The sequence below is a fragment of the Chrysochloris asiatica genome, unplaced genomic scaffold, assembly GCF_000296735.1.
Source record: "Chrysochloris asiatica unplaced genomic scaffold, ChrAsi1.0 scaffold00001, whole genome shotgun sequence".
NCBI lineage: Eukaryota > Metazoa > Chordata > Mammalia > Afrosoricida > Chrysochloridae > Chrysochloris > Chrysochloris asiatica.
The window spans coordinates 53,122,773-53,143,613 of record NW_006408519.1 but is presented as its reverse complement, the minus strand read 5'-3'; the positions used below and the strand labels follow the sequence as shown (position 1 = coordinate 53,143,613).

The window sequence follows — 20,841 nt, the reverse complement described above, 5'->3', positions numbered from 1 at the left end:
ACCACTTGCCTTGATGTTTCCTGGGCAAGCAAGTTGCTTGTTCTTGTAGTAACAGTCGGTCTGCCTATGTTGTTTTATATTTTTCCTGTAGGTCTTTCTTTCAAGAAGTATCTTCTGTTCTTCTAGCCCCTCCAAGTTGGTCTGCTTGTTCTTTCAATGGGAATTTTCCATCTCTGGAGATCTGGATGTGGTTCAGGCTTCCACCTATAGTCTTATGTGTTGCAAAGGCTCTGCAGGAATCCTCCTTCACTGGGCACGTTGTAGCCCCATTTTAGGTATTCCAATCAGTTAGAGGCAGAAGACGGACTTACAAGCTTTCTATGGTGATGTTTCTGGCTATTCCTTTCTCTCCTCTTCCAGTGTCTATTTTATAATATAGTGTAAGGAAAACCAAGATTCAAAAGACAAAAAAACGGAAAGGAAGAAGAAGCAAACAAAGAAAAACAACAAAAAAAGAAAAAAATAGTGCAAGTGGACTCAGAAGAAAACTCTGGGGAGGCTCCTGTTAATCAAGAAGCTCACATGGTGCTTGGCAGCGGGGTGAGGTAGCATCAGTCCCAGCCCTAAATGGAGTTCCTATAGGCCAAGGCCCTGGTGTAACTATGGGTTAATGTGCCAGACAGCAAAGCCGTTTGAACTGCAAGTTCGGTGGTTCAAGCTCACCAACTGCTCCTCAGAAACCCTATACAGGGTCGCTATGGGTCGGAACCGACTCGACGGCACTTCACAACAACAACAATAGGCCAAGGCCCTGGTGTGGCACTGTAGGATAGCACTGGACTGCTAACCACAGGTCAGTGGCTTAAACCCACCCGCTGCTCCTTGGAAACCCTAGACAGGGTCACTATGAGCCAGAACCAACTCCATGGCACTTAAAAAAAACAATGCCCTCTAGTTTCCTCCATTTTGTGATGTTTTGCGGATTCATCGGTGTTCTTCAATGTTGCATAATATTCCATTATGTGTCCGTACCCCAGCTTGGTCAACCATTCCTCTGCTGTTGGGCATTGAGACTGTTCCCATCTGTTGGCTATTGTGTATAATGCTGCAATGAACATGGATGTGCAAATCTTTAAAAAAAAAAAAAGATTCAAAAGACAGCCAAGCATCTTCATATTATTCCCCCCTTTTCCCCATTCCAACCATGGCTCCATCTCTGTATCCCAGAACCCTGTTGTTCCCAGGTTGTGCATATATCATTATTTACCTCTGTCCCACTTAGCCCATTGAGACCTGTCTAATTGTTCTCCCATCTGCTTTGTTCTTCCATTCCCCTCTCCCTACTTGTGTATTGCCCCCTCCCTAGCACCCAAATTATCCTGTGTCTAATCCCTGCCCTGTGCTCTACCTTCCCCTCCCTCCCCTCACCCACCCCCAACATCCCAACAAGCAACAAAGAATCTCCCCCACCCCCTTTAGTATGGGTTCTTTTCCTTGGAACCTGGAGCTTTTACAAAAGAAAATGCGGTTCTTAATGGGAACTTAATGCGTGTAGTAAGCGAGTAGCCAGGCTGTCTCTCTGCCATGACGTGATGGACAGGGAGCTGGAGAATCAGCTCTCTGAGGCGGGCTGGCCCAGTGCCCACCTGGCCTAGTGGAGGCTGTCTACAGGACTTCCTGCCGAGCCAGGGCATAATGCGCTCCTTCTGCCCCTCCCTTCTAGGCGCTGATCAAGAATGACCGAAGCACAGGTGAGTGAGGGGCAGCTGCTGTCTCTGTGCCTGCTGCTATGGGGGCTGACTGCAAGCCCACAGCCTCTGGCCTCTCCCACAGAGGGGAAAGCCCACCGGGAGCACCGGGAGAGGCTGGAGCTGGTGGCCTCCTTCTCCTTCTTTGGGAACGTCATGTCCATGGCCAGTGTGCAGCTGGCGGGCGCCAAGAGGGATGCCCTGCTCCTGAGCTTCCAGGATGCCAAGGTGGGTGGCCCAGCGTCGGGGCTCCAGAGGGTCCAGGGCTAGCAGCACACTGGTGACTCTGCCTTCGTCCTCTCCAGCTGTCAGTGGTGGAGTACGACCCCGGGACCCATGACCTAAAGACACTGTCCTTGCACTACTTCGAGGAGCCCGAGCTGCGGGTAGGCCCCGCCTGGCTTCCCCACCCCCATCCCCGACCCTGCCTTGACATCCCCCAGGTCATGGTCTCTCAGCTTCAGTGTCCTGCAGGTTGGGGTCCCCCAGTCTTAGGATCCTCCAGCCTCGGTGCCCCTCAGGGAGGGTCAGGACCCTCCCACCCATGACCTGATTGCTGTCTCCTGCCCCCCAGGACGGGTTCGTGCAGAATGTGCACACGCCGCGGGTACGGGTGGACCCCGATGGGCGCTGTGCTGTCATGCTCACCTATGGCACGAGGCTGGTGGTGCTGCCCTTCCGCAGGGAGAGCCTGGCCGAGGAGCATGAAGGGCTCATGGGCGAGGGGTGAGTGCTGGGCTGGGCTGTGGCCGCCTCCCAGGGCCGCTGGGCTCTCAGCCACTCGGCCACTGAAGTCCTGCACCCTAGGCAGAGGTCCAGCTTCTTGCCCAGCTACCTCATCGACGTCCGCGCCCTGGATGAGAAGCTGCTCAACATCATTGACCTGCAGTTCCTACACGGCTACTACGAGCCCACCCTGCTCATCCTGTTCGAGCCCAACCAGACCTGGCCCGGGTGAGGCTGTCCCCACTGCGCCTCCACCCAGGGCTGGGTGGGCCAGGCCAGGGGGAGACGGTCCTATGACTGAGTCACCTGTGCCTGCAGGCGTGTGGCTGTGCGGCAGGACACGTGCTCCATCGTGGCCATCTCACTGAATATCACGCAGAAGGTCCACCCTGTCATCTGGTCCCTCACCAACCTGCCTTTTGACTGCACCCAGGCTCTGGCTGTCCCCAAGCCTATAGGTGAGGACTGGGGACTGTGGGGGCCGAGGCCATCCAGTGGGAGGAGAGGCCCCCAAGTCCTGCCCACTCCCTGTGTCCTCCAGGTGGGGTGGTGGTGTTTGCTGTCAACTCACTGCTGTACCTGAACCAGAGCGTCCCCCCCTACGGTGTGGCCCTCAACAGCCTCACTACCGGCACCACTGCCTTTCCCCTGCGTAAGTGGAGGCGGGGCGGGCTGTGGGTGGGCTGAGGGGGGCTGTGGGTCAGGGCCCAGTGCTGCCTGACTGCCCTGTGCTGCCTGCAGGCTTACAGGAAGGGCTGCGGATCACCCTGGACTGTGCTCAGGCTGCCTTCATCTCCTATGACAAGATGGTGATCTCGCTTAAGGGCGGTGAGATGTGAGTCCCCCTCTTGACCCCCCCTGACCCTGAGTCGGGCCCCCCACTCAGTCTGCACCCCTCCATCCCTTCAGCTACGTACTAACCCTCATCACCGATGGCATGCGCAGCGTCCGTGCCTTCCACTTCGACAAGGCAGCTGCCAGCGTCCTTACCACCAGTGTGAGTTGGGGCTGGACGGGGCAGTGAGTCTGGGGCCAGGGCCATTGCAGGCTCTCACCTTTCTACCCTCTCAGATGGTCACCATGGAGCCGGGGTACCTGTTTCTGGGCTCTCGCCTGGGCAATTCCCTTCTCCTCAAGTACACAGAGAAGCTGCAGGAGCCCCCAGCCAGTGCGGCCCGGGAGGCTGCCGATAAAGTAAGTGGCTCCCTGGAGCTGGGGGGCCGGAAAGGGTGGGGCCCAGTCTCCCCCTCTCCACCTTTCCATCTCTCCCACAGGAAGAACCACCCATGAAGAAGAAGCGGGTGGATGTTGTAGTGGGCTGGTCAGGTGAGGCAGGGGGATCAGGCAGGTCCCAGGGGTGGATGGTGGGAGCCCGTGGTGCACATGGACTGAGGGCTCTTGCTGCTTGCTGCAGGGGGCAAATCGGTGCCTCAGGACGAGGTGGACGAGATCGAAGTGTACGGGAGCGAGGCCCAGTCAGGCACACAACTGGCCACCTACTCTTTTGAGGTGAGCTTGAGGCCAGGAACACCTGGGCACCCTGCCTGCTGGCCTGCCTGACCATTGCTGTACCCCCAGGTGTGTGACAGCATCCTCAACATCGGACCTTGTGCAAATGCCGCCATGGGCGAACCTGCTTTCCTTTCTGAAGAGGTGCCTGAGGGTGGGGGAGCGCTGTGGGGGTGATGGGCCTCACTCCCTTTCCTCTCTGAAGGGGTGCCTGGGGGGTGGGGGGGTGCTGTGGGGGTGATGGGCCTCATCCACCCGCCTCCCGGTGTAGTTCCAAAACAGCCCTGAGCCAGACCTGGAGATCGTGGTTTGCTCTGGATACGGGAAGAATGGGGCCCTGTCGGTGCTGCAGGTGTGTGGGTCGTGGGCGGTGGAGATGGGGCTGCTGGGTTTGTGGACTGGCGGGAAGGAGAGGTTCCTTGGAGCCCGAACTTGGTTGACCCCCTGATCATTTGCAGAAGAGCATCCGGCCCCAAGTGGTGACGACCTTTGAACTCCCTGGCTGCTATGACATGTGGACGGTCATTGCCCCTGTGCGTAAGGAGGAGGTAGGCAGGGCCTGGCTGCTCACGCGCACGCTCACTCTGGTCTCAGCACCTGTTGGTGGGCCTTGGGGAATACAGTCCTCCTGGGCTGGACTCAGGCTGCTCCCTTTCTGTTCCCATAGGATGAGACTTCCAAGGGTGAAGGAGCTGAGCAGGAACCCAGCGGCCCAGAGGCAGAAGAGGAGGGGCGGAGACATGGTTTCCTGATCCTGAGCCGGGAGGACTCCACCATGGTGAGGGCGGGGCTAGGCCAGGCCTTGGGGGCTTAGGGTTCCCTCGATGGGGGGTTGTCTCACCCTGTGCCCCACCACCCACAGATCCTACAGACGGGGCAGGAGATCATGGAGCTGGATACAAGTGGGTTTGCCACGCAGGGCCCCACAGTTTTTGCTGGCAACATTGGGGATAATCGCTACATTGTTCAGGTGTCACCACTGGGCATTCGCCTGCTAGAAGGAGGTAGGAGGGCCGGCTGGGGATTGGGGCATGACTGCTGTGGGGCGGAACTGACTGCCTACCGTGGGGCGGAGCTGACTGCCTGCCGTGGGGCGGGGCTGACTGCCTTCCTATTCCCTCTAGTGAACCAGCTGCACTTCATCCCTGTGGACCTGGGCTCCCCCATCGTGCAGTGCGCTGTGGCTGACCCCTATGTGGTCATCATGAGTGCTGAGGGCCACGTCACTATGTTTGTGCTCAAGAGTGACTCCTACGGGGGTCGTCACCACCGTCTGGCACTGCACAAGCCACCGCTGCACCATGTAGGGCTTCCCCCATTGTCCCCAGCCCACTGTTCCCACTGGTGCCTCCCTCTGCCCCACTGAGCCCCCCCTCTCTCTGCAGCAGTCCAAAGTGATCACACTGTGTGTGTACCGTGATGTCAGTGGCATGTTCACCACTGAGAGCCGCCTGGGTGGGGTCCGAGATGAGCTCGGGGTCCGCAGTGGCTCTGAGGCTGAGGGCCTGGGCTCGGAGACCAGGTGTGTGGGGCTGGGAGCATGGGGGTAAAAGGGAGGGCTGTGCGTGGGCCCTGCTCTAGGCTGGCCCTGTGACATGCTGCCTGGACCAGCCCCACAGTAGATGACGAGGAGGAGATGCTGTATGGAGACTCGAGCTCCCTGTTCAGCCCCAGCAAAGAAGAGACCCGCAGGAGCAGCCAGCCACCTGCTGATCGTGAGCCTGTGCCCTTCCGTGCTGAGCCCACCCACTGGTGTCTGCTGGTGCGGGAGAACGGAGCCATGGAGGTAGGTGGACCCATCCCATCCCACAAAGCCCAGCCTGGCCCCTCTCCCACCAGCTCTAGCCAACTGCTGCAGCCCCCACCCTACCCCCAGATCTACCAGCTTCCTGACTGGCGATTGGTGTTGCTGGTGAAGAACTTTCCTGTGGGGCAGCGTGTGCTGGTGGACAGCTCCTTTGGACAGCCCACCCCACAGGGTGAGAGCCGCAAGGAGGAACTCACACGCCAGGGCGAGCTGCCCCTTGTCAAGGAGGTGGTGTTGGTGGCCCTGGGCAGCCGCCAGAGCCGGCCCTACCTGCTGGTGAGTCCCAGGGCCTATGCTTCCCATGCACTTCCTTCACCCCTCTGTGGCCCCACACAGCCCCCATCCTGCTTCCCCCGTGGAAGGCTCGACACTGCTCACTTTCCCAGCAGCCCTTCATGGTCCCTCTACCCTCCCACCAGGTGCACGTGGACCAGGAATTGCTCATCTATGAGGCCTTCCCCCATGACTCACAGCTTGGCCAAGGAAACCTTAAAGTTCGCTTCAAGAAGGTGCTGGCGGCCAGGGCTGGGTGGGGACTTGAAGCTGAGGGGGAACTGGTTGGCAGGGTCTTTAGGAGCCCGGCCCTCACACACCCTCCCCCAGGTGCCTCACAACATTAACTTTCGGGAGAAGAGGCCAAAGCCGTCTAAGAAGAAGGCAGAGGGCAGCAGTGCCGAGGAAGGGGCCTCAGCCCGGGCCCGGGTGGCACGCTTCCGCTATTTTGAGGACATTTACGGCTACTCAGGGGTAGGCAGGCTGGCCCTGGGGGGCCAGGAGAGGGGCAAGAGAGAGAACCAGGCCAACCACCACCTCATTGTACCTGCTCCCAGGTGTTTATCTGCGGCCCCTCACCCCACTGGCTCCTGGTGACCGGCCGGGGGGCCCTACGGCTGCACCCTATGGGCATCGACGGCCCCATTGACTCCTTCGCCCCCTTCCACAATGTCAACTGCCCTCGTGGCTTCCTGTATTTCAACAGACAGGTAAGGGGTTGGTGCCCATCCTTGCTGTTGCTGTCCCAGATCCAGGGGTAGGGAGGCTGGCAGGGGCTGGCAGGGCCCTGGGAGTGGAGGGCAGGGCCAATGTGTCACCAGCTTTGAGCTGTCAGGTGGCCTAGTCCCTGGGGCAGTGTCTGCTCACTGCTCTGCTGACCTGTCCCTCCTGATGTGACCCTTGTCCGGCTCTGGCCTCAGCCCCTTTGAGGAACCAGACTGTCCTAGTTTGAAACCTACTTGGGGGGCCTGGGGGACAGGTCAGATACTCTGAACCTCTCAGGATCCTTGTGCCTATTTGAGATGGCACAGTTGGCACCTGGGCCATTCCAGGATGAGTCAGTTACAATACAAGTGACTTTGTGGGGACATGGACGTTGTGGTCCCTGGGGGGGTGATGGGAAGTGTGGGCTGGGCCTCGTGTTTCCCCCATGGGGAGGGGTGGCTGACATGACATTGTGGGAAGGGTGACCAAGCCTTGTGTGGTTTTCTTAGCCTCATCTGGCCCCTGCCTGAGCCCCTAGGACACTTCACAGCCACCCCTACCTGGGATCTAGCCCACTGTAGTCCTGGTGGGTGCCCGACTAGGGGCCTTACCACTCAGGACACTCACCCCAAGACCCAACCACCACAGTGCTGAGGACACATGTCCAGGGTGCCACCTCAGCAACTTGCTCCCGCCATCCCCAGGGTGAGCTGCGCATTAGCGTCCTGCCCGCCTACTTGTCCTATGATGCCCCGTGGCCAGTCAGAAAGGTCCCGCTGCGCTGCACGGCCCACTACGTGGCCTACCACGTGGAGTCCAAGGTCTGACCCCCCGACTCAACCCCCCTTAACTTTCTGCTGGGCCAGCTCCTCGCCCAGCACCTGATGCTCAGCCCCACGTCTAGGTGTACGCCGTGGCCACCAGCACTAATGCACCCTGCACCCGCATCCCCCGCATGACGGGCGAGGAGAAGGAGTTCGAGACCATTGAGAGGGGTGCGTCCCACCTGCACATGGTCCATCTGGGGCATCCTGCCTGATCACTGCCCCCCTCCAACCCTGTCTGACGGCTGCCTGGTGACCACTGTCCTCTGCGCTTTCCTGACAGACGAGCGCTACATCCACCCGCAGCAGGAAGCCTTCTCCATTCAGCTCATCTCCCCAGTCAGCTGGGAGGCCATCCCCAATGCCAGGTAGGGTGCTACCTGGGCAGGGGTGTGGGCTGGGGGTACTGGGCTGTGTCCTGACCCGGTCCCGCCCCAGGATCGAGCTGGAGGAGTGGGAGCACGTGACCTGCATGAAGACGGTATCTTTGCGCAGTGAGGAGACCGTGTCGGGACTCAAGGGCTACGTGGCCGCTGGTACCTGCCTCATGCAGGGGGAGGAGGTCACGTGCCGAGGGCGGGTAAGGCCAGACCGGTGGGGGGGCTGCCCCAGCTCCTCAGCCTGTCTACATGCTGCAGCCCCCTGCCCCCACCCCCAGATCCTGATCATGGACGTGATTGAGGTGGTGCCTGAGCCCGGCCAACCTCTGACCAAGAACAAGTTCAAGGTCCTATATGAGAAGGAGCAGAAGGGGCCGGTGACCGCTTTGTGCCACTGTAATGGCCATCTGGTGTCAGCCATTGGCCAGAAAGTATGTCATTCCCCCCCCCCCATCCCCCGTTCCCCGGGGGTCGCCTCCTGTCCTGCTCAGCCCTTCCCCCCACCCGCCCCCGCAGATCTTCCTGTGGAGTCTTCGTGCCAGCGAGCTGACCGGGATGGCCTTCATCGACACGCAGCTCTACATTCACCAGATGATCAGCGTGAAGAACTTCATCCTGGCCGCCGACGTCATGAAGAGCATCTCACTGCTGCGCTACCAGGAGGAGAGCAAGACCCTCAGCCTCGTGTCTCGGGTACCTGGGAGCTACTGCAATGCTCCGTGTGTGGGCAGGCCTGGCCTGAAGCCCACCTCACACCCCCATCCCTTCCCCAGGATGCCAAGCCCCTGGAGGTGTACAGTGTGGACTTCATGGTGGACAATGCCCAGCTGGGCTTCCTGGGTGAGTGGGGTACATGGTGGGGCACTGGGAGTGGCCTGGGCTGGCCAACTGACCCTCTCTGGCTTCTCCCCAGTGTCTGATCGAGACCGAAATCTCATGGTGTACATGTACCTGCCAGAAGGTGAGAGGACACCTCCCCGGTGTGTGGGTATGTGTCTGGGGGGCTGAGCACTGGGTGGGCAGTGACCAAGGTTTTTTTTCCAGCTAAGGAGAGTTTTGGGGGGATGCGCCTGCTACGCCGGGCTGACTTCCACGTGGGCGCCCATGTGAACACCTTCTGGAGGACCCCGTGCCGGGGTGCTGCTGAGGGGCCCAGCAAGAAGTCGGTGGTGTGGGAGAACAAGCACATCACGTGGTTTGGTGAGTGCAGCGGGGGCCTGTAGGGTAGGCATGGGTGCCAGTCCGGTGCCAGCTAATGCCCCTCCCCACAGCCACCCTGGATGGTGGCATCGGGCTCCTGCTGCCCATGCAGGAGAAGACCTACCGGCGGCTGCTGATGTTGCAGAACGCACTCACCACCATGCTGCCCCACCACGCCGGCCTCAACCCCCGGGCTTTCCGGTGAGTGCTGCCCCCCCATCCTCCGCCTCGCCTCACCCCACCCCGCCATCCTCCGCCCCCTTAACTCTCTGCCACGTCTCCAGCATGCTGCATGTGGACCGACGCATCCTGCAGAACGCCGTGCGGAACGTTCTTGATGGAGAGCTGCTCAACCGCTACCTCTACCTCAGCACCATGGAGCGTGGCGAGCTGGCCAAGAAGATCGGCACGACGCCGGACATTGTGAGCACCCACCTGCCTGCCTCCCTTCCTGACTCGCCCCCCACAGGCCTCACCCGCTGCCTGTTTCCACAGATCCTGGATGACCTGCTGGAGACAGACCGCGTCACTGCCCACTTCTAGCGCCAAGCGGACGCCCCGCCTCCATGCCACCCCCCTCCACCCCTTTTGTACAAAACACAAAAGAAAATGGATTTGTTTTGGAAGATTTGTTTGAGAAAAGTGTGTGGTCATTGCAGGGGCCTGGTCCGGCCACTTCCCTCACCAGGCAGCTTTGGCACCATGGCCTGGGCCCGAGCATCCACTGGACTGACAGCCCTAGGCATTGGCTCTATTGGGCCTCGGCTGGCAGCCTGCTTTGTCCTGAGGTTCTCCTGTGCCGCAGGGCAGGTGGTCTAGGTCTCCAGGTACTCATAGAGGTCCTTAGGGTCAGTCACAACGCCCAGGTGAACCAGGGTGCGGACCACCAGGGTTGTGAGCCTCATCAGGACGATCTCCACCCTGGGATGGGCAAGTCACAGGTTGGAGGTGAGTCAGCCTTGGGCCCTGCCCCTCCCTTCACTGTCCACTCACCTCAGGGCTACTTCAAACTTGAGCATCTCCCAGACAACCTTGATGTGTCGTAATAGGCTAAAGCGGTAGATGCCCTGGTACGTGGCTCCCACCAGGCGGCTCCAGCCTTTGACTGCACTGCTCCAAACACGTGGGTCAGTCTGTGCCCCGCCCCCCCAATGCCCCACCGCGTACCCCCTGGGTCCCAGGAGCCGCCAACCTCTTGGCCATTAGGAAGTAGCGGTCCACAGGGGTGCCAAGGGAGGCATTGATGGCACGAACTGTGTTGATGTTCCGAAGCACCAGCAGCATAGGCCGCGGGAGGGCCTTGAGCACACGCATGATGTCCTCGAAGTGCTGTCGCGCCATGTCCTGCATGTACACCACCTCGTCCCGGCTCAGCAGGTGGGAGCGCCACAGCTGGCCCAGGCGCACAGGCCGTTGCATCAGCATCTCGCAGAACAGGAAGTAGTCTGGGGGGCGGGGGGCGCTGAACGCTTCTGGGGGCCCTTGACCACGCGCCTGGCTCTCACCTTGGACACCGAGGGTGGCCGCGTGCGCCTTCATGGAAGCACTGTCCTGAAGAATGATGGCCCTCCACAACTGGCACAGTGCTGCGCGGTCCCTGTGGGCCAGAGTGGTCACCCAGAACACCGAGGCAGGCCGGTCTCCGGACAGGAACCCCCTCCACCCCCACTTACTTCTCGTCCAGGAACTGGTAGAGCCCGTGGTCCAAGAGGACCAGCTCTGCCTTCCCGTCCGGGCCTTTCCGCACCAGAACTGGGGACACAGAGGCAGATTGAGGCCCGGCCCCGCCCCTGGCCCCACCCCCAGCCCACCCCTGGGGCCGCCTACCGTTGCCAGGATGCGGGTCCGAGTGGATGAAGCCAGTGTAGAAGATCTGCTCCGCAAAGGCCTGGATCAACTTCTGGGCTATCTGCGCGGGGTTGGGGTGGGGAAGAGCCGGCTGTGGCGGGGCGGACACAGGTACGCAGCCGCCCCTGTCCACCCATCCCCGCTTACGTCCTGGAGCATCAGCCCTTGCTCTTTGATGGCTTCCATATCGTTGACTTTGCAGCCCTCGCAGAAGTCTGCTGTCAGCACACGCTAGAAGAAGGGGCAGGCTCAGCAGGCCGCTCCTCCCACCCTGCCCCGCCCAGGTCGCCCCAGCCCCGCCCACCTTGCTGGTCTTGTCCCAGTGCACGCGGGGCACCACCACGTAATGAAAGTGCTGCAGGTCCCTCGCACAGCGCTCCGCATTGCGGCCCTCATTCTCAAAGTCCAGTTCCTGCGCCAGTGTCCCCTTCAGGTCCTGGGAGCCACAGGGCGTCAGGCTGGTGCTGGGCAGGCCTCCCTCCGCCCGCCGAGGCTGGCCGGTGCCGGCGGTACCTGGAGGACCCAGCTGAAGCCGAAGCTGGGGTGCATGAGCTCGATGAGCTGCAGTAGCAGCTCCAGTGTGTAAATGTCGCTGTCGAAACGATCCCGCAGGTCGATGTATTGCACCTGGGCAGGCAGAGGATGTGGTTGGGGGTGCACCGCGTGCCCCCCATTCCCTGCTCTTCTCCTCCGCCAGCCCCGTCCCCAGGCACCTTCACTGCCACGTCGGTGCCATCATGCAGCTTGGCCTTGTGCACCTGGGCCAGGCTCGCCGCAGCCATGGGCTGGTAGTTGAACTCCTGGAAGATCTCGTGGGCCCGTGCATGGAAGTCCTCCAGGAATAGCTCGTCCACCTGGGCAGGCAAGCCAGGTGCAGCCACCGCTGGACACTAGGCCCCGCCAACCCGGATTCCCCAGCCTCACTCACCTCCTGGAAGCCCCGAGTGAGGGCCTTGTCCTCCAGCACACGCAGCGTCTTGATGTACTCGGGGGGCAGCAGGTGGTTGAAGGAGCACAGCCCCTGGCCCAGCTTGACATAGAGGCCCCCGTTGCTGATGGCCCCAGCAACCAGAGCATCGGCAGCCCGCTGGTGACAGGCAGACATCACCTCCAGGTATTTCGGGCTGTTCTGACCACAGGCATGGGAAAGGGATGGCATGGAGGCACTTGGACCCCTTCCCTGGCCGGTGCCCACCTCCACAGTGCAGGGCAGGGGACAAACCTGGTCCACGCCCCATAGCAGGATGTTAGTGCACCACCAGTAGTCCAGAGAAATCTGCACCCCGACACACAGGGACCTGCCGGCAAAGGTCATTGCTCAAGGGGTAGGCCCCAGGGGGAACACAGGAGGGCACCTGCGGGCAGGTCCTGGACCAGGCTGGCTGAGGTCTCTGACTAGTGGTTCCCAGTAGGTCAAGCTCAACAGCCTGCACCTCAGACATGGCTCTGCTGGGCACCCAGTGGAGGGGGCGGGGTTCTGGGTGAGACAAATGTGTACAGGTCGGGGGAGGGGGGGTGCTCCAGGGCCACAGCGCAGGGCAGCGGTGGGTGGGGGCTGAGAACCACAGGGAGCCCAGAGCGAAGTGCCCAGGATCCGGGGTGGGGGAGGCAGGGGGGCTGCGGGTTCCAGGAGGAAAGGAGCAGCAGATTGGGTTCCTGAGCCCCCAAGGGACATCTGGGGCAAAGAGAAGGGTGTCTGGTAGGGGCAGGGACACTTGTCCATTTATTGGCTCTAGCTAGGAAGTGGAGGAGGGGAGGTCCCCTGGGAATTTGGTGCTACATGGGGTCCCAAAGAGAACCCTGGAGTCTACTAGTTAGGGATTTTTTTGGGCCCCAGGCCAACCTCCAGCCCAAGCTCCTCAGAGGTGGAGGGAGAGGGGCTGGACTATCAGTAATGGGAAGGTGGGACGCTCACCTGTGACGGAGACACCTGCCTGCCCCCCCTTTTTGTAAAGCAGTTTGGTTTTCATTTAGAAGTGGTCCCAGCCCACTCAGCTGCCTGCTGACACACCCTTGCAGCCGGTGACCCCTACTGTGTGCCCAGAAAGCCGATCTGAACATGTGCCAGAGGGCTCTGCCCAGCAGGACGCCAGCCACTGGGCACTTAAGGGTCACATGAGGCCTTGTCTTCAGGCACCAGCTGATGGCTCCCTGGCCAGGGGCTGGGATCTCCAGGTAGTGTGTGCCGGGCAAGCACGTTTCTGCCCAGCTTTGTGTGACTGTAGCCAGACTCACCAACCCTCCCCAAGTGGGTTAGGAAGGGGGATCGCCCACACTGCTTTACCTCTATCTTAACTTTCTTATGAAACAAAATACTTTTGTGATTAAAAGAAAGATGTGAAAACTCCCACAGACATTAGCTTAAAGGGGGAAAAGGGACTGCGTTTCCCGACATGCCTTGTCTCCGAGGTGGCTGGGCAGTGAGCACCTGACACGGTGGGGACCACAGGCCAGCTCCAGGAGAGCCTGAGGTCTGACTGAGGCACACTTTCCTGTAGTCTGGGGGGTGGAGGGACATTTTTAGGGCCTTGAATATTCTGTAGGATACTGTGCTGGTGGATAAATGACATGCTGCGTTTGTCTAAACCCCCAGGACTGTGGGCGTCACTGGTAACCAAGTATCCACATTGCCTCATGCAATCTACTGTAACCAACACAGACGCTCCAGGGCTAGGGAACCTTTCTGTACTTCTGCACGATTTCTCTTTAAGCCTAAATCTGCTTTAAGAAATAAAGTTTTCTAAGTGTGGGGCTTCTTTCCCTCCAGAATAATTCGGTCCAAAAGCCATTAGGTGACAGCTGTGCCCCACATGAGGAGCAAATCAAAAACAGGTCCAAGTGGGAGATGGCAGTCACTGATGTGGGCAGCTGCAGAGTAAGGCAGGTGGGGACCCAGCAGGACTGTGTGAGGGTCCCAAGGACAATGGAGAAAAGGAGAGAGAGACAGGGAAAAGGAAAGAAGTGGTACGAGGCCTGTGGTGAGGGGAACCAGAGCACAGACTCGGGTGTTAGGGGGGAATGCATTGTGTCCCCCCAAATCTGTGTCAGTGTGAGTTATGTGATGAGCCCCTCATGATGCATGATCTGATCTGATAAACTGGTTAAGAGGATTAAGGGTGGGATGGTAAGTGCCATTGAGTCGATTCTGACTCATAGCGACCCTGTATAGGGTTTCTGAGGAGCAGTTGGTGGTTCTCAGTCCAGTGCTGACCCTAAAGCACCACACTAAAGTTCGTAAGGGTGGGGTGCTATACCCTTAATTCCATCCCAGTCCTGAATCCATGTAAGGGGAGCGTCTGTGGGATGCGGCCGACAGACCTTTTACTTACAAGAAATCAAAGGAGAGAGAGGTGAACAGAAAGGAGAGTCCTACCATCCAGAAGGAAGATGGGAATGGACCTGGAGTGTGAAGCTCCCAGATCCAGGGGAACTTGACCTCTCCAAGGACTGCTGGGCCCACAGGTGCTGAAAGGAGGAGACCAGGCCCGAGCCCCAGAGCCCACACACAGGAAGCCTTGCAGCCTCTGAACTGGGAGAGAGTGAATTTCTGTGTGTGAAAGTCACCTGTATGTGCTATCTGTTATAGATAGTAGCACCAGAGACATGCTGATGGCAAAATCTTGGTGGGACTTAAAGAGTCAAGTCCAGGCCAACCCTAGTCACAGAACAGTGATGTGAACAGATAACAAACCCCACTGAATACCACAGACCATGCATCCACACTGAAATGAGCAGGAAGAAGGACAATTCTTCCTTACAGTATTTCACCAAGAACCAACGCTGAGGGAAAGGCAGCACTGAGCTGCCACTACTTGGCAATGTCAGAATAACAATTTATCCAGAAGGATCTGTGGATACTAAGGGAAAAAAAACCCCAGCTGTGGCGCTGTGGGCTAATGCGTCAGACTGCAAAGTCATTTGAACTGCAAGGTCGGTGGTTCAAGCTCACCAGCTGCTCCTTGGAAACCCTATCCAGGGTCACTATGGGTCAGAATCGACTCGACGGCACGTCACAACAGATGATAATGAGATTTCAGATTAAGTCAGGAAGCACAAGAAGCCAGGCCAAGGATGCAGAGAGGAACATCCCGAACCTTCCACTCGGACACCGTCTGTGAGTCCACAGGTATATCTGACCACCCTGATTGCTCTTCCCCTCCACACACCCATCTTTGGGTGCCTGCCTCAGACTCCTGTAAGTCTGTCCCCACCCCTGCTGGTCCCAGTAGCTGTCAGACAGAGCTCAGTCTCAGCAGTGAGGCTACGCTTCCAGTATTCCGCTCCCCAGACAACACACACACAGAGCCAGGGTGGACAGACAGGGGCCATCTCCCAGGATCTGCCATCAGAAAGTTGAGGCTTAGAGAAACAACTGACCTCTGATGAGCTTAGGGACCCACAGGCTGGCTCGTTGGTTTCATCTTCACACATCCCTCCTCCCAGTCTGCCCACCTGCCCTTCAGGAAGCAGGACTCTAAAGGGGTCTCCCTGGGATGCTGTGGGCCATGGGCCCTACACAGCTTTCCTCTGGAGTCAGCCTGTACTTGCAAAGGCAGCCGCAAGCCCCTATGGCTAACAGTGGTATTCGCTAAACTGAGGCTTAACTAAGAGGATGGGTACCCAGGAGGCCTGCCCAGGAGTGGAATGCAAACCAAGTCCCTCTGGCAGGAAGTGCCCACCCAGAAACCTGCACTGGGAGATAAAGGGTTCCAGGAAGAGCAGCTGAGGCCCTGGAAGCATTGGCAGACCGCCCGTGTCTAGACGTCAGGTGACTCACCAGGAGTGAGGTGTCCTGCATGGCCTCTGTTAGGGGGCTGAGGCCGGGGCGGCCATGGAACAGGGAGAAGAGGAGTAGGGTGCAACGGCTTCCCAGACCATGGCTGGCATGGCTGGAGCAAGTCCTTTGAAGACCCTCCCCAGAAAGGCTAAGGTGGTAGGCTCCCTGCAGATGCTCTACCCCACAACCACGTGACTATAGAGCCCAGATACACAGAGGTCAGCCTCGACAGCCCACATGGGAGGCTGAGCTACCTCCCAGCCCACCCAGCAGCTACTGACCTGCTGAAGCGCCCAACGCCGCCCACCACAAGCCGCATCTTCCTCTTCTCCCGAGTCGGGGCCGTGAAGTAGCGGATGCCAAGGAACAGGGGCACCCCCACTACCGTGACAGACATGACCTTCCACAGTGGTCTGGGGTGGCCAGGGCTGGAGGGGAGACAGACCCAGACCCTGGTCACTCCCTGATCCTGTCCCTCGTTCCTCCACTCCTGCCACACCAGCTCAAACACTGTACACAGCCCGGTACCGTTGGTCACGAGCAGGCTCTCTGGCCTAAGTGTCCAGCCCTGTCCATCCTCTCTGGGGTCGCTTGCTGCCACCTCTACCACCCACGGGCTCCCTGAGTTGCTTCCCCAGGGCCAGCATGGCCACCCCACCTGCACCTCAGCCTCCACATCCACACAGCACCACCGATCTGCCTGGTGAGAGTGCCCATGGTGGTGGGGGGAGCCCCTTACCTTGCAGGTGAGACCTTGAAGTTCCTCCTAAAGAAGGGGCCGGGGGGCGGCCACGGCTCCCTCCTGCTCAGCAGCAGGGCAGAGTGGAAGTGGCAAAGTCGAGACTGTAAGAGAGCAAGCCCGGAGCCATATATGGCCAGTACCCACATCCACCAAGCCCTCGTGGCGGATGGAGGATCTGGGCGGGCTCACAGCCTAACTTAGGATGGGAGAGCAGCTTTGCTGAGCGCAGATGGGGCTCTCAGTAACATCTGAGAAGAGGCTAGGCGGAGGCCCTAGACCTACCATCCACCACCACTGCCCGTCCCTGAGGACTCCCAGGTCCTTGAAATCCTGTGACCTGTCATTTACTGCTTCCTGCTGCTGTGACCTTTCACAAGTGACCAGGGGGACCATCTGCACCCCCAGGGACCAACGTAAAGAATGCATAACTGTAACACCAGAAAGAGGCCACACAGCTAGAGGCAGACACAGGAGAAAGTGCCCCCAGGTGTGCCTCACCAGAACAGCAAAGATCAGAGAGAGACAGACAGACAGACAATGCTGGTGAGGATGGGGGAAACGAACCCATATCCACTGTTGGTGGAATGAAAACAGGACCGCTGCTGTGGGCGCTTGTGAAGTTCCTCAGAAATGAACATGAGCACATCGGACCCGACAGCTGAGACTTAGAGACGTGTCACAACAGCCCGGAGCTGGAAACAACCTATATGCCCCTCAACAGATGATGGGTAGACAAAAGGTGGTGCACACATACACTGGGCTATTCCTCAGTAGGGAATGAAGTTCTGATACAGGTGATAGGCTGGATGGAGCCTGAAGATGTTAAGTGTCATCGAGTCGGTTCCGACCTATAGCAAACCTGTACAGGGTTTCCAAGGAGCGACTGGTGAGCTTTATAGCCCAGTGTATTAACCCGCAGCGCCACACCAGGACTCCTTGAAGGTATTACAGTGAGAGAAATAGTCAATCATAAAAGAAATACGACATGACTGCACGGATGTGTGTATGGAGATCAGTTTACCCAAACCATCCCTAAGCAAACCATAGTTTAGCCTAACATCTGCCTCGAACATTACACTCTTTTAAGAACCATCTAGGTGGGATCAGAATAAAAACAGCAACTTAGATGGGAAACTCGGAAGGTTCATGTCAATGGGGACAACTGAGAGAAGGTGAGAATGCCGTTCATGTCCCTGAATTGTGTAGAAACTCCTGAATTACTGTCTTGTTAACTTTTGTGTTCTCAACAACAAAAATAAATTATGAAAGAAAACAAAAGGCCTCAGTGAGTCATCATCAGCGGTTCTGATGTCCCAGTTCTTGTTACCAAATAAGGGGTGGCCTCCCTATCGTCTGTGGCTCTGCAGACAGCTGCAAGGACAGCAAACCATGCCAAGGTCTGTGACCGACTGTCCCCGGAGAGGTTCAGACTGAAAGCAAGGCCACACACAGTGAGTACTGACCTCCAGGAGAACCCCCAAGATGTCAGGACAGTGCCACCCTCCAGATGGGGCACAGCCTGTGTGGTCAATTTAGGATGCCACAAAGAGCCTCTGGGTGGCTGGGCTCAGGTGGATCCCAACCCCTGCCCAGCATGTCCCAGCCAGGCCTGCTCCACGTGCTTGTGCCCCCCCAGACACACCCTTCCCAAGGTCTGTCCAGGCCCATTCTAAACTCCCGTCCTCCCTGGACCACCCCACCCCAGTCCCACACTTGCTCAGCAGCTGCATCCAGAGCAGGTAAGAAAGTGTGTGTGGGGGGTGTGAAAGGACCAAAGCCTAGGGCAGCCTCTCCATGTGGACACCACTCGGGCGTACTCCCTAGGCATTGCCATAGCTTCACGCAATGAAAGCCCAGGGCAGGCTCAGAAATGACAATGAGTCAGGGCATTCCTGGGGGTCGGGGTGTCAGCTGGGGTCAGCCTAGTAGGGGAGTGAGTGTGTCACAAGGACAGGGGCCTCCCTGCTGGGTTACAGTCACATGGGTTCAGGACAAAGCCCTGGGGCCAAGTCCTGCCCCCCTGCTTCTTTCCAGGTGACTCACCTGACACCCCACTTGGCGCCATCCTGTCCCGCCTCCTCAGACTTGTCCCACAGCCCTGAGAGCTCCAGGCCAGGGGCTACCCGCCCACCTTTGCATTCCCAGGATCCAGATGGTGCTCTGTGAATGCTTACCAAACCTACACAAGGTCAGTCAGGAAGTACAAGTTTAACCAGATAGCCCACGAAGTCCATGCAAGGACTCCCCAGCAAGTGGGGGGCTGGCTGGCAGCTCATGACTAAGACCCCCGCCCGTGGGTGTGGCCTCGTGCCTGGATTTTCCACATGCCCAGCTTTCCCCAGTTCCCAGCACCCCTCAAACATCTGTCCATGAACGTCCCTTCCTACAGGAAAGACCCCAGAGCCACACTGGTCATGGGGTTTAAAAATGGGGGCTCAGCCTGGAACGCAGTCTAGACAGATTCCGCTCTCGCAGAACCACACTGCAGCCAGAGTCCACCTGCCCGGCAGTGTGGAAGCACACGTGGGGGGACAGCATGTCCCCAGGAGACCTCCTACACATCAGCTCCTTCTACGGAGGACAGCAGGGAACTGCTTGCCCAGGATAGCCCTGGTCTGTGTTTATCATTGTTCCTGCACCTCCTCATGCTCCAAGCTGTCAGTCTAGGCAAGACAGGGGGCCTCCTTGTAGCCTCAGTCAGTCCCATGGCTGTCTCACCACAGGGTGTGTGCCCAGTGTGTCTGCTGAAACACACCCGTCTGGTTACAGAGCACACCGAAGAACACTGCAAGTTCCCAGACAAGAAGACCCTATGGCTCACACTTCCGGCAACGGCTGCTTGCCTGGGTCTCTAACACACAGATCGTTAGGGAAGGAAAGGGAAAGGAAAGGAAAGGAAAGGAAAGGATATGTCCATGACCTGGACAACAGCAGTAGGAAACTCCAGCAGGAGGTTCTAACAACCTGGACACATCAGTGACAGGTCAGCAGCACTTCACACTCCACCGCAGAGGAGACTGAAATTGAGGCCCTGACGTGTGCGCATGGCAGGGAATCTAAACCCAGGCAAGACAGGTCTGGGTGAACGTTCTAGACTGAGAAGTGCTGATGGGAAGGCCAACGTGACCCGCCTCTCAGATAAGCGCTCCATTATCAAAGCCCATAAAACACTCCTATGGAAGAGAACTGCTGCCAGCAAGCCACAGAAATCAAGGGGGAAGTTCTTTAAGACTGTCGACCTTAGGTGCCTTCGAATTGGTTCTGACTCTCAGCAGCACTGTATAGATAGGTTTCCAAGGAGCAGCTGGTGGGAGCAGTCCGGGGCTCATCCTACAGCTCCTCACTAGGACCAAAAGGCTTCCTAGCAACATACACGTGCAGCAGAAAATGTCAAGTTCTCTTCAGACCAAGCCATCAGGGACAAGAGCCTGGAAAGGTGCAGCCCTAACCGCAGGCCCAGTCATGCTGGGACCGGGCAGTCGGCCCTCCTCCGTAGGGCAGGTGTCCCCCCAGGAGCTCAGCTGGGGGTGCGGACCACGGGCTCTCAGGGGGTCAAAGGAACGATGGGGGCCGGGAGCTGGCAGCCTCAACAGTGAGGGGCCGAGGGTGGAGGTGGGGAGCAGGAGACGCGGGGTGCCCAGCGGCCACCCCCGGAAAGCTCTGCGGGTGGCAGCCATAGGGGTGCTGAGCAGTCTCGGGGAGAGGCTCCCCAGGGACGGAAGGGGTACACTGGGTGAGCTGCAGCAGCCCGAAGTACCCGGGTTCTGACAACAGCGCGGGTCTCTAATGGGGGCGTCTCTCGGATCCCGGGTCCCTGACACACGAGGCGGGGTACCAGGGTCTAGAGGGTCTCTCAGGGGGTCCCTGCAGGGCACCAGGCAGGGGCAGACTCCGCGGGCCCGGAGGGCCGCTGACGGGCGTCAGAGGAGCGCCTCGCGCCGGCAAATGGTCCTCACCGGTCGCCACATCTTCCCGCCGCTCCGCGTGCTCGGCACCCGAACGTGTCGCCAGAACCAGCAGCCTCTGCGCCTCCGTGAGCACACCGGTAGACGATGGGCTCAGTGCGCACGCGCCCCAGAACCCAGGCGCTGTCCCAACAGCGGAGGACTGGGAGTGGAGGCCACGCCCCAGCCGGGCCCGCCTCTGTGGGCAGCAGCGCCCCCTGGCGGTCACAAGAGGCCTACCTCTTGGCGCTGGGGCATCGCTGGGCGAGCAGCAGTGGGTTCCGCTTCCGCATTCCGCACACGCGGTTTTGGTTGGCAGAACGTGGGACTCTTTTTTTTTTTTAGTTGATTTCGATTCATGGCGATCCCGTGCGTTAAAGAGTAGAGTTACTCTATGTGGTTTTCTTTCTTAAAAAAA

The 20,841-nt window shown here is 58.9% G+C and overlaps 2 protein-coding genes across 2 annotated transcripts in view; one reads left to right on the top strand and one right to left on the bottom strand.

Annotated features, from left to right (window-relative positions):
* Window positions 1–9,655, top strand: part of CPSF1 (cleavage and polyadenylation specific factor 1, 160kDa) — a 20,686-nt gene extending 11,031 nt beyond the window's left edge. The window contains exons 2-37 of the mRNA XM_006830781.1: window positions 1,664–1,691; window positions 1,774–1,916; window positions 1,994–2,074; window positions 2,263–2,414; window positions 2,496–2,642; window positions 2,733–2,872; window positions 2,956–3,066; window positions 3,156–3,249; window positions 3,324–3,411; window positions 3,486–3,608; window positions 3,689–3,740; window positions 3,829–3,923; window positions 3,993–4,067; window positions 4,195–4,275; window positions 4,382–4,471; window positions 4,591–4,701; window positions 4,786–4,927; window positions 5,048–5,226; window positions 5,309–5,445; window positions 5,535–5,709; window positions 5,800–6,006; window positions 6,150–6,239; window positions 6,334–6,477; window positions 6,561–6,713; window positions 7,413–7,529; window positions 7,613–7,703; window positions 7,816–7,900; window positions 7,971–8,112; window positions 8,191–8,343; window positions 8,429–8,605; window positions 8,686–8,752; window positions 8,826–8,873; window positions 8,957–9,112; window positions 9,184–9,313; window positions 9,397–9,535; window positions 9,608–9,655. Of these exons, the coding sequence (XP_006830844.1) occupies window positions 1,664–1,691; window positions 1,774–1,916; window positions 1,994–2,074; window positions 2,263–2,414; window positions 2,496–2,642; window positions 2,733–2,872; window positions 2,956–3,066; window positions 3,156–3,249; window positions 3,324–3,411; window positions 3,486–3,608; window positions 3,689–3,740; window positions 3,829–3,923; window positions 3,993–4,067; window positions 4,195–4,275; window positions 4,382–4,471; window positions 4,591–4,701; window positions 4,786–4,927; window positions 5,048–5,226; window positions 5,309–5,445; window positions 5,535–5,709; window positions 5,800–6,006; window positions 6,150–6,239; window positions 6,334–6,477; window positions 6,561–6,713; window positions 7,413–7,529; window positions 7,613–7,703; window positions 7,816–7,900; window positions 7,971–8,112; window positions 8,191–8,343; window positions 8,429–8,605; window positions 8,686–8,752; window positions 8,826–8,873; window positions 8,957–9,112; window positions 9,184–9,313; window positions 9,397–9,535; window positions 9,608–9,655 (4,191 nt within the window). The remainder of the gene's footprint in view (window positions 1–1,663; window positions 1,692–1,773; window positions 1,917–1,993; window positions 2,075–2,262; window positions 2,415–2,495; window positions 2,643–2,732; window positions 2,873–2,955; window positions 3,067–3,155; window positions 3,250–3,323; window positions 3,412–3,485; window positions 3,609–3,688; window positions 3,741–3,828; window positions 3,924–3,992; window positions 4,068–4,194; window positions 4,276–4,381; window positions 4,472–4,590; window positions 4,702–4,785; window positions 4,928–5,047; window positions 5,227–5,308; window positions 5,446–5,534; window positions 5,710–5,799; window positions 6,007–6,149; window positions 6,240–6,333; window positions 6,478–6,560; window positions 6,714–7,412; window positions 7,530–7,612; window positions 7,704–7,815; window positions 7,901–7,970; window positions 8,113–8,190; window positions 8,344–8,428; window positions 8,606–8,685; window positions 8,753–8,825; window positions 8,874–8,956; window positions 9,113–9,183; window positions 9,314–9,396; window positions 9,536–9,607) is intronic.
* A 272-nt stretch (window positions 9,656–9,927) lies between these two features.
* ADCK5 (aarF domain containing kinase 5) lies at window positions 9,928–20,447 on the bottom strand. Its single transcript, XM_006830780.1, has 15 exons — window positions 20,436–20,447; window positions 16,477–16,580; window positions 16,019–16,165; window positions 12,183–12,258; window positions 11,889–12,089; window positions 11,674–11,814; window positions 11,474–11,587; window positions 11,265–11,396; window positions 11,108–11,191; window positions 10,940–11,021; window positions 10,786–10,864; window positions 10,618–10,709; window positions 10,305–10,557; window positions 10,106–10,222; window positions 9,928–10,033 (listed from the first exon to the last, which is right to left on the bottom strand). Exons 1-15 carry the CDS (start codon window positions 20,445–20,447, stop codon window positions 9,928–9,930), a joined length of 1,740 nt encoding a protein of 579 aa, XP_006830843.1.
* Window positions 20,448–20,841: the final 394 nt, after the last annotated feature.

Bases quoted from the DNA above. Each gene is read 5' to 3' on its own strand.
- ADCK5 (XM_006830780.1), bottom strand. The intron at 16,166-16,476 runs GTAAGGGGCTCC...TCTCCCCTCCAG, and splicing joins TTCAAGGTCTCACCTGCAAG to CCCTGGCCACCCCAGACCAC. The intron at 11,192-11,264 runs GTGGGCGGGGCT...CCCTTCTTCTAG, and splicing joins ACTGGGACAAGACCAGCAAG to CGTGTGCTGACAGCAGACTT.